This window comes from Amblyomma maculatum, chromosome 1 (assembly GCF_055883805.1).
Source record: "Amblyomma maculatum isolate TAMU_Amacu chromosome 1, ASM5588380v1, whole genome shotgun sequence".
Taxonomy (NCBI): Eukaryota; Metazoa; Arthropoda; class Arachnida; order Ixodida; family Ixodidae; genus Amblyomma; species Amblyomma maculatum.
This window is the reverse complement of record NC_139344.1, coordinates 256,162,043-256,172,862: the sequence shown is the minus strand read 5'-3', so window position 1 is coordinate 256,172,862 and position 10,820 is coordinate 256,162,043. Positions and strand designations below refer to the sequence as shown.

General features: G+C 45.8%; 1 protein-coding gene across 1 annotated transcript; it reads left to right on the top strand.

Moving 5' to 3' along the window:
- Positions 1 to 5,181: 5,181 nt before the first annotated feature.
- Positions 5,182 to 10,023, top strand: LOC146206286 (salivary anticoagulant protein P23-like). Its single transcript, XM_084590898.1, has 3 exons — positions 5,182 to 5,205; positions 6,419 to 6,470; positions 9,377 to 10,023. The coding sequence occupies exons 2-3, from the start codon at positions 6,437 to 6,439 to the stop codon at positions 9,964 to 9,966; spliced, it is 624 nt and encodes a 207-aa protein (XP_084447024.1). The 5' UTR covers positions 5,182 to 5,205; positions 6,419 to 6,436; the 3' UTR covers positions 9,967 to 10,023.
- Positions 10,024 to 10,820: the final 797 nt, after the last annotated feature.

The window sequence follows — 10,820 nt, the reverse complement described above, 5'->3', positions numbered from 1 at the left end:
GCAAGAAAAAGCAGTATGGTAAGGGTTGCAGGCGCAACAGGGTGCCTTGGCCAACAAGTAACCTCTCCCCTCGAAAAAGTACCCCAGCAGAACAGAGCCCTCAGGCAGACACCAGGACTATGATTATGGAAGTGTGCCCAATGCCCTTTCTCCCTCAACTTGCGCTGCACGCAATAGACGCGCCTCCAGGATGAGTCACTGTTCGCAAATTGTGTGCAGAAATTGTGTGTAGCAATTTGTGTGCAGTAAATATTCCAAAATAAAAAAAGCGCGAGTATACTTATGCAAGTTCGTTGACTCGTAATGTAGTAATTATTTCCTTGGCCCTTGACTACTAATCCCAAGGACGCGGGTTCGATGGAAGCCTAATGTAAGGCGCCCACTGCTGTACGACTTCAGTGCATGTTAAAGAACCCCATGTAGTCGAAATTTGTGGAGCCCTCCGTTGTGGCGTCTCTCGTAGCCAAAGTCGCTTGAGATGCTGAACGCCACAAACCAAACTATCTTTTGCTGCTCCTACCTTTTTGCTGTTCCATGACACCACGATTGGGCTAGTCGATTTGTATTCGGTACGCGTGTAATATGGCGCTCAGCAGCTGATCAGTAATGTTGCAGATTCTCTTACAATCTCAATTTCTCTCCAGGCTATAACAGTTCTCAAATTTAACTTGGAAATCATCAAAAGAGTGCAAGAAATGCAGAAAATAAACCTCCGTCCCTTTTCTTCAGGAATAGCTTCGTCTCTGTTCCGCGACGCAGCTATATGTGTAGCCCAGAAAACAAAGGCGGCCATATCGCAGACGAGAGCGGAGTTCTTCAATCAGGACCGTATACTGCCGCACTGTAGTATTGTGCCGTAGTAGAAACTGTCGCGTCCGTAGAGGAGCGTACTATTTCGTAATTCCAATACGAAATGCATCTGTCGCGAATGAGCTGCCTACCAGTGATGATCACCATTAATCAACGTAATTCGGCACGACCCGTGTAAATCTGTGCCGTGCTGTTTTGATAGCAGATATTTGTTACATTCGTCATCGTGTTTATCGCAGGATCGCTTACAAGGCTTAAATGCTTGTTTTTAATTAATGAAGAATATGCCAGTAGGCGACATTATTTGCATATAGTGCTCATACTATGGTGCGGCTAGTAAAAAAAAGCATGCCAATAAAGGTGTCCCAGCCATAGGCTCTAAGTATGCGGGCTCCTTCGCTTAGCACTGTCGTTGCGTGATGTAGATTGATCTGATGTGCAGAGGCACCTTAATTAGAGCGAGCGAGAGGGAGAGAGAGAGAATTAACCACTGCGATATTGCTCGCGGTCTCCTCCGGGTGGATTATCAGTACCCAAGCCGAAGAAAAATTGGGGCCAATTCAACTAAGTTAACTGCGCATGGGGTCTGGTGCAACGCACGTTCCCTCTTTTTTTTTTAATATTTCATGGTCTGATACAGTTTTGGGGCACATATTCAGGAGTACCGCTTCGACACTACAAGGTTACGAAAGATTACTGGAGTGATGAATGTGAACGCGTGCAGTCGAAAACAATGAAGTGAGGTGGCTTTGAATGATCAATATTTTTGTGTTAAACTGTATGCAATTTGTTCAATGTTGCGAAAGCCCGGTACGTAATGCAGGCCTATCTATGCCAAGGGTTATCGTGCGAAAAATTCAGATTTCTAGCGGTTTTCGTCTCCATTGGGTTCGGTTTGGGAGAGAACGATTCGCACAAATTTGTTTCCCTCAGTAGTACTTCCCTCATTGAAAAGGGAAAACACGGTGTGGCCTATTATTTTTTTTTTTTACAACAAAAAGCGTCCTGTTGTATGTTCTTACGAGATCAAAGTGATCATATTCTGCGTAAGGTTTTCCGATTTTGACTGTCCATAACTCACCCGATTATTTGGTGTCATCTAGAAACAGCAAGCGCACAAGACTGAATGGTCTTTTTTTTTTTTTTTTTTTTTTTTTTTGCTGGAGCTTCTGGCTTCTCTTAACAATTCAAAGTGAGATTTTCACTGGAATACTTAAGAGCGCTGGCGCAAAAGCACTAGCACAAACTCTTGCTTGATGTCATGTTACCAACGCTTGTGTATCGTTCTTTACCGTATGAAGGGAAAGTAAAGATATATGAAAAAGAGTTACAAAGGTGCCCATGCTTTTGTCAGGAAAACGTTTCTTCTTTTGTACAGTGGTACATTAACCGTTAAGCACGGCTGACGAAAAAAGGAGTCTTTGTCCCGTGGTCGGCGGACTGCTTGATTTGCCATAAACCAGAAAATATAGACCATATCTTCCTTGATTGCTGGGTGGCAGTATTTCTCTGGTATAATCTTTCAGGTCACTTTAAAAAATGTCTCGCCAATTACCACAAATGGTATAAAGTTCGTGCCGTTCATAACCAAGGAGGTGTGCCACACGACTTATACCTCTGTCACACGGACACGGCTGAACTCCTTTCAACTCCCTTCAACCAAGGTAGCCATTACCTCGAGGGAGATACGTGCCGTGTCACACGGCAGTCCATTATGGAAGGAAGTTAAATGGAGTTTTGAAGCAAAGGAGATCGACGATCTCCATTGATGGGCGAAGGGAATACTCTCGTTTCCAATGTGCTTTGCTTCCGAGTCATTAAATAACATAGTTCTTCAATAATGTAATTTTTGCTCCTAAATATATTAGTTTTTATTGCATAAAATTGTATTCTAACACGGTTAGTTGCGTTTAATTGTCGCGACTGTACCACGTATTGCACAACGCCGCGCATGGTGTCCAGCAGAGCGGAAAAAATGGCTATGTTTAGAGCATGGTCGTTGTTTTCAGCAAATGTGTGTTCTTTTATATTGATATGACTAAAGCTAATTGCATTTTGCAAGGAAAATAGTAGTATAAAAAATATTTCAGTTTGTTTTGAACATTATTTTTTATATCTTTGTGCAAAATAAACAGCGCCTAATGGCCCCCTGTTGGCTGCTCTGAGAAGCTCGTTGCAAGCCGTGTGACACGGGGACAACTCCTTTAAGGCGAAACTCCCTGCGACTCCCTTGCGCTCCTTTAGACCAAGGAAGTTCAAGGTAGTTCCGAGTCGGCCGTGTGACAGGGATATTATTCATGTTGCTTTGCCTCCACAGTGTGCGGAAAACGAGAATGGCTGTGAGACACGCGGACACGGATGCTCGCTCCGCGAGGGGGTATTTCATTGAAAGTATAAACTACCTGAAAGCCATCTATAATGCCCAAAGTGAGAAACCTTAATGGATGCCAGTTTTGATCGAGTTACTTAACCTAAAAAAAAAAAAAAAAAAAACATTTTTGAAACGCAGTGTGGCCCGGCGTTTCGCTGGCGCCCTTAGTGCTACTGTACCTTAATTGAAACTTTCATCCCGTTGTAATTTTCATTGTGAGCAGGAAATAAATAAAAAAATTGGAGGCCTCTTAGATGTCTCTTAAGAGGAGAATAGCGAAAGCCTACCCTCCCTCTGCTATGACTTGCCTCTCATCGTTTGCCTATTACCGGCGTTCGTTGCAGTGCTACATATAATTGTAATTGGTTTACTGTAAAGAAAAGGCGCAGTATCTGTCACACTTTCTCCGTGTGTTTGGACGGTACACCATCGCGTCTGTCGCGTGGCGTTCTTTGGTTCGCGTTCAAGTGTGAGATTGCAGATGGCAGGACGCTAGACAACAACACATCTCGCGGAATGTCACGGAATATGGCACATCTCGCGCACAGATCTTTCCAGTTTCACTCCCACCTTACTCTCTTCCTCAACGACACGGTTCAGGTGTCCACAGAACAAGTGTGACAGATACTGCGCCTTTCCTCTCCTGTGAACCAATTATCTTGCAGCGAGAGCTACACTGGCCGCAAAGTCGCATTTTCTCTATGGCGGTGGTTGTTGTTGTGATTGTGACTGTAGGAAGAAGGAAAAGAAAATGCACGCGCCTGCTACTGGCTCTGTAGCTGAGCCACCTCCGCTGCCTCGTGCGGACAGAAGAGAAAATAGAGAAGAAAGGAAAAGAAGAGAGAGAGAAGAACGCGCGCCGCAACAACAGCCGTCGTCCACCACCCAAGCGGTGGCGGGTGCAATGACGGCCTACATTGACCTACCGTCCCAGCCCCGTAGGGCCAGGAACTGCCACCCTCTTCCGCGCCGTGCTCGCACCGCTCCTTACGCCGTTGCCTAGCAACCGCTGTTTTCTTTGGACACCTGAACCACATAGCAACAGTCCCATGCTGATATTGTGTGTTATTTTATAGGAAAGGCACAGTGTCTGTCACAATTGTTCATGCGGCTCTTCTTTCTCTCTTTCCACTTTCACTCGCACTTTCCTCCCTCCCTCTACGGCGCAGCTCAGGTGTCCATGAAACAGTGTGACAGATACTGCGCCTTCCCTTTCCTGTTAGGTATCATTAAGGCTGCGTATGCCCATATTTGGAATGCGTGCGAAAGTGTGACATCTGCGAACGGACGACAGTATGAGCCATAAAAGACTTTCGCCTTAAAAAGAAACGCGGCGAAAGAATAGTGCTCTCGTGCAGTGGCCAGAAAAGCGTATCTGTTCTCGCCACCACAAGACCGCAACTCAGTGTCAGTGCAGTTGCGGCCATATTTATTTTATTTCTTTCAAGATCAGAGCCCTTTCTCGCCGTGCCGGCTGTCCTCCTCCCCTCGTGCGGAGCAGCTGGCAATACCCACACTCACATAGTCGGGCTTAGGGGCTCACTGAGGCATCTAATACATTAAAACAGGGCAGACAGACAGAAAGAGAGAGAGAGAGAGAGTAGCAAAACGATGACCAATTGATATCTAAAAATGCAACTGTGTATTTTATTGCCATAGTCGTGCTCGAAGGCTTCGCAACCTAGATTAATTTTCAGGCTCTGTCGTAAGCTTAGCCCATGTGCAATGTATGCTGTCTTGCAGCGGAAGTGATAGCATGCGTTCTCATTGTATGCTGTTTCGACTCTTGCTCGTCAGTTCCAGCGCAAATTGCAATCGTTCACTATCTCCAACAGAAGTTGATAAAAGCTTCGGAGAAACCATTGGTCCTCTGTTGCATATGGGACAGACACCTGTGCTCTGCTTCGCGTTTCCTTTTTTTTTTCACAGGACGAAGGTCATCAGGCGTCAATCTTATCTGCTGTCGTCTTGTATAAAAGACATCTGCTGACAGCAGCCTACCGCCAAGCTTTCTCGACAATAAGGTAAGCCCGCTTCAGTTCCTCGCGATTTACCATTGCGATTTCATAAATTTCATCGCAATTTTTATTAGATTAGTGAAGAGCTGAGATTCACTCTTGCATGCGAGCGCTATCTCTTAGAACGCATATAGGCCCTGTTACTTTCATTGGAGGTATTGGAGAAAGCAGATAGCGGCAGGAATCTTCTGCGTTAGGAAAAGATCCTCGGCAGGAATAGCATGCTGAAGTAATGCAACGTTAAAAAAAAAAAAAGAAGTTTGAGCTGCGTTTTCATACCAGGATGAGGCCTACTCTGTGCAAATTATGCAAATGCAACATTTTTTAGCAATTTTTAGGAGCAGGTGAATGTGAGGATTGTGAAGTTTGATTGGTAAAAGTCGGGAACATGAGTAATATGTACGCCTCTATGGAAGCAAGGGACAAAGCGTTGCATACTAAACGTCGCTGAATTACCGTTTTCAGAGCAACACATGCTGAAAGCGATTTAAGAATGTGCCAGAGCCAGATTTCAAGTAAAAAAATGGCCGGGAAAGGGAATTAAATATGACTTTAATCCATCAGTGCAATTAAAGTTTCAGTTTCATTCCGTCAGAAAAGAAGAGGTTTGTCCAATTCATGCTTCGTACCATAATTGGCTTAGCCTTTGTTTCGCATTCTCGGTAACTGTTATGATATTATTACATATTTAATATGCACGATGCAGAGCACTGTACTTACAACCTGGACAACAATATATGCCACGAAGTTATCGCGGCGCACTTTCATGGAAGAAGCGTGTCTTGTTAGCGGTGGAAAATATGTGCATTAGCCCTGGAAAGCTATGCCGCAGGAAGAAGTGAAGTACTCACTGCGGAAAAAGTAGAACACACTACACCGCATTGTTAGCAAAACCCGCCGAATAGAGCACACAGACAAAGAGCGTAAGAGTAAAAAAATGTAAGAGTTCTAAGTTGACACGCTGTTATATCGAGTGAATTTTGGATGAAACTTGTTCGCTTAGATCTTGCACATGAAAGCGCAACATACTGACTTTCTATACGGAATGATAACTGACAGCCGCCTGAGGGGTGACGGCTAGCCTCCCTCATGCTGCTGTAGTGGGTGCAAAAAAAAATAAGAATGTGCCTCCACAAAGCAGTTTGGCAATATTATTGGCCTGCTACGCTCCAGGCGATCACAACAGTTCTCGACTCATTATGTTGTCTTTCTTCCTTAGGCACAACAATAAAGAGAAATGATTCCAATCATCCTGGTTACCCTTTTTGTCGGTAAGTTTATTTACAAATATAATCAGAAGTCATAACTTGTATGGGTTTACTAGGATGGACAAAAACGTGCGATGAGACAAAGCTAGACGAAGCATGTCACAGACGAAGCATGCATTCGTCCGTTTTGTCTATACTAATCGCATTCAGGCTACAACTTAATGCCCTCTAGCCCTGTTTCGTACATTGCTAATCAGTAAGTGTTTCAGACCCCCCTCTCTCTGAGAGAGAAAACAAAATACACTGTCATCTAGTTGCAGTTTCTTCGAGCTCGTTACACCTGCCAGAGACTGCCCTTAAGCGTCAGCTTTGGCATAAGCAATAGAGGCCTTTAGTATGTCCTAGACGTATTAGCACAGACAGATACAGAGAGTATCACAGACGCTAGCACATCGCCGCTATTCTAAAATGAACAGATGACCGCGGCACTAAAGTAGCTGCAGTTGCTACCCGCGATTTTGCGCGCCAACTGTTTGGCGGGAAATTAACTGAACATACCGTGTGGCTCTTCACATAGTTTCTCATAGTTATACCTATAGGGGGAAAGCTTGCGCCACATCGTCTATGCTGTTGTTGCTGTTGTGCCCTCAGATAATGTCAGATACTCACGAGAGGGATTGGCCACACGAGTTTCTCAAAGAGCACTTCCCCTTCATCTCCTGTGTAAATGCCGTGATGACGCAGTTTTGTACTTAACTTGGCTAGTATTGAGCTAAAAACTTGGATTGGCGCGGAATCGGCAGAACGGTATCAGCGCCGAGATGGTCTCTTGTGTGCACAGATAGTATCATTACAGTAGTGCCTTTCTCACTGCAATGCATTTAGTGCACGTTTTAGGTTGGTATAGAAACATTCTCGGTATTTATTTGCAGTTAGGCTCACGAATAGTCGTATTGTTACGGCTGAGTCTACATTTCGTGCCCAATAATGGTCAATATAATTACGAAACATAATCATCGGCACTTCTGCGCCTTTCATTGGGGCCTGAAGTGCAACGGCACCAGCTTTCTCTTTGGCTAGTACTAGTAACAGCAGTGGTAGTAATAGTAGTGGTAGTAATAGTAGTGGTAGTAATAGTAGCAGCAGCAGCAGCAGTAGTAGTAGTAGTAGTAGTAGTAGTAGTAGTAGTAGTAGTAGTAGTAGTAGTAGTAGTAGTAGGTGTGGGTCTTAGATTGTATATTAATCCAGCATTCGCGATCACGTAACTGCCCGTATAGTGCTTGATTCCTCAAGCAAACTTCGTCGTTATCAGAAATGGCGCGTGATCGCAGCAAGACACCAATGCGCTTCTCACATCAAAAACTCATAAGTGACTGTAATCTTCTCTATGCGGAAGAAGGTTAAGTTGGTGCTAGCTGAAGGGGGGGTAAGCCTAGTGAAAGATCAACGCTAGCTTATTTACATATTTGAATTGTGATCCCACGAGTGAGCGGATGATGACTGGGTTTCGGTTTGGTTACAACGAGGGGTTTTTATTGTGAGAATCACGCTGGCGTGGACATGAGCATCTTATGGCGCATCGTGTTTACGGGCAGCATCCCGATTGCGTTATTCCTGCTTTCGACTTGCCGCACGTGTGTGGTTCTGGCCTCCCGCATACGTGCAGCCTTCGGAGCCCGCGCGAAGCTCCGCCTGGGCCGCATCCATGGCCCTCCCGCAGCGCAACTCATGGGCGATCATCGTTCTCGGTTTATCATAACTGTGTAAATTGCTGCAGCGCAGGCATGCACGTAGGATGCCGCGCAGTGCAACCGCTTCAGAATGTTTTATTCAAAGGCGTTGTGTTGCCACCTTCAGCCCAAACTGATAACGGTGAAGTAAGCGGAAGGCATCAGTTTTGGGCACAGGGTTGTCACGGGATCACGGATGCTGGTTGGTCACTGATAGCTGCAGCAGTCGGAATCCCCGCATAGACAGTTAACTGCGTAATGGGGTCACTACCAAGATTCTAACAAGGCCGTTGCATGATATTTTCTCCAATCAGAGGGCGTCACGATGAGCCGATGAGCGATAAAGGATCAGCCAATGAATCTGAGCGTACGGGCTTGGATAAAGTGGCGAGAGGACACCAGATGACTAGATTCAGATCCCGCTCACACCTTCATTTGCTGGCACTTTATCGCTCATCCGTTGTCGTGACACGTAGGCTGCTGGGATGCGCTGGCCTTGTCAAGATCTCGGTGGTGACAGTAAAGGCCGCTATAGGGAGTAGGCACGTACGTCACAGAGGTAGCCATTTTGCGGTGCATGTAGTAAGGGCGAAAGGCTACAAGCATATCTAAACACCTTATCATGTTCTACTCTGGTTTTCACTGTTGAAGCTGTGTCTTGCACCGCAAAATGGCACCCGTGACGTCATTTGAATTCCTCCTATAGTTGTTTGTTGAGCTAGTTGGCTCTTTGTAACTTGTTTAGCGGTGCGAGTAGAATATAGAAGGGATGACTACAGTTACGACACCTCTCTTTTCATTGTCGTCGTCCCTTTCGTATTCTATTCGCGTAGCTACGTGTCAAAAGCTGTAAAATCACTCGTTGTAACCTGCCCAAAACAGAAAGAAACACAACACACCCAAGCGCAGAAGCAGCCTCCAGATCAGATTGATAATTTGCAGAGAGTACACCTTGAACAAGCTGTAGCGCTGAACATATCCGTATTACCAGAAGTATAATCAGTACTTTTTTTTCCCAAACGCAATTGTACCTTATGTCGGACCCATTGGACATTAATGGCGTTAATCGATTTCGTGGTTAAAAGATTGCTATCGTGTCTGACTTTTGTAGTTGCATAATCACGGCGCTTCTAGTTACTCGATACGTAGCTGCACTTCAACGGTGTACGTTTTTACGATTGCCAAAGTGACCGGCTAGAATCTCGTGGTTAGCTTGCTAAGTGAGAATGTTTCTCTTAGGGGCCTTCGGTGCCACCGTCAACGACGCCAACCGCTATATAGATGAAGTGCTGGGCCGCCAGATGCCCACCTTGGTCTACCGCAACCGCCTGGACCCACTTCCGGTAGCAGACTACGTCACTAACCTTAGCTCACCGGGTGTCCTGAGAGCCGAGATGCGCAAAGTCAACGTCACCGGATTGGGACAGATCCGGCGGCAAGGTGATTGTGGCCGACCCGGCACATCGGGTCCGGGCCGTGTCACTGTTGGCTGCAACGTGGTTCTGGACCGCGTCGCCGTCAGCGCAACGTCTGACCTGGTCTACTTTAGGAACCCAAGCCAGCGCATCGGTGTTCGGGCTAACTTCGCAACCAACCACGCCTTGATCGAGGTGACGTCCGTGCTCGGGCAGCCACCCATAGTCAACCTCAGGCTCCTTCGGCCGCTCCAACCGCACCTTGTGTTCAGCAACCTCAAAAGTTTGCCTGTGTACAGTGTCATTGAGAAAGGCTACTCGCAAGAGTTATCTCGCATCCTCCAGACGCAGCTGTCCGGGCCCTACCTGGCTAACCTTGGCACTGCCTGTCGGGCTGTCCCTTTCCCGCGATAAGTCGTTTTCCTGTGGAGTCATGCAGTTGGGAAATAAACTGAAAACCAAAAACCTGCACTTGTAAACGCCTTTGAATGATCTAGTTTTTATTAAATGTTTGGCGACGTCGTAGCGATGGTGTTGAACACGCCAGTGCTTGACCGCTAATCCTGCACGTAAAGGTACATAACTATCTGTATCCAACTGTACCGCCTAACATCATGTAAGGGGCCTTTTAAAAGATCTGCAGTTGTGATAGTGTTTACGGTTCATATACTAAGTTGCATTCAAATAATTGAGTCTAGCTGCTCTAATGTAGGAGTGCAAAGAGTGGCAACATTATCACCTCTCTTTGTCCGCTGGTATTCGTCCGTCCGGCCGTCTACATCACGAAAAACTCGAGCAAATAAGATAAAACACACGCGGAAAGGTATGGGTTTGAGTGAGATTCGAACTCAGGCTGTTTAGGAGCTAGCATAGGCTGTTTACGACGATGTGAGCCGATGTCGTCGCAACGCCTGTCACCTGCCTGCTGCTGAGATGGAAGAAAGAGGAGGAAAGTGCGCTGACCTGTCGAGTAGCTACAACTGGGCTGCTATAGCTGTTGCGTGCAGATACCTGAGATGGAAGTAGATGCCTAACGAAGGACTGAAAAAAAAAAAAAAAGGTGCAAACCAAACGGTGCAATCAGCCCAAACCAAGCTTCTATTTTATTGAACTGCCTATTTTTCCAACATCCTTCTGGGATACGGTGACGGCTGCTCGTCGTTTCGAGTCTAATACTCTATCTCATAAAAAAAAGGGGAGTGTTTAAACTCTACTTTTAGAGGTTTGAGAAAACAGGTTTTTTATTTTTTTTTTCCAAAGATGTCTTA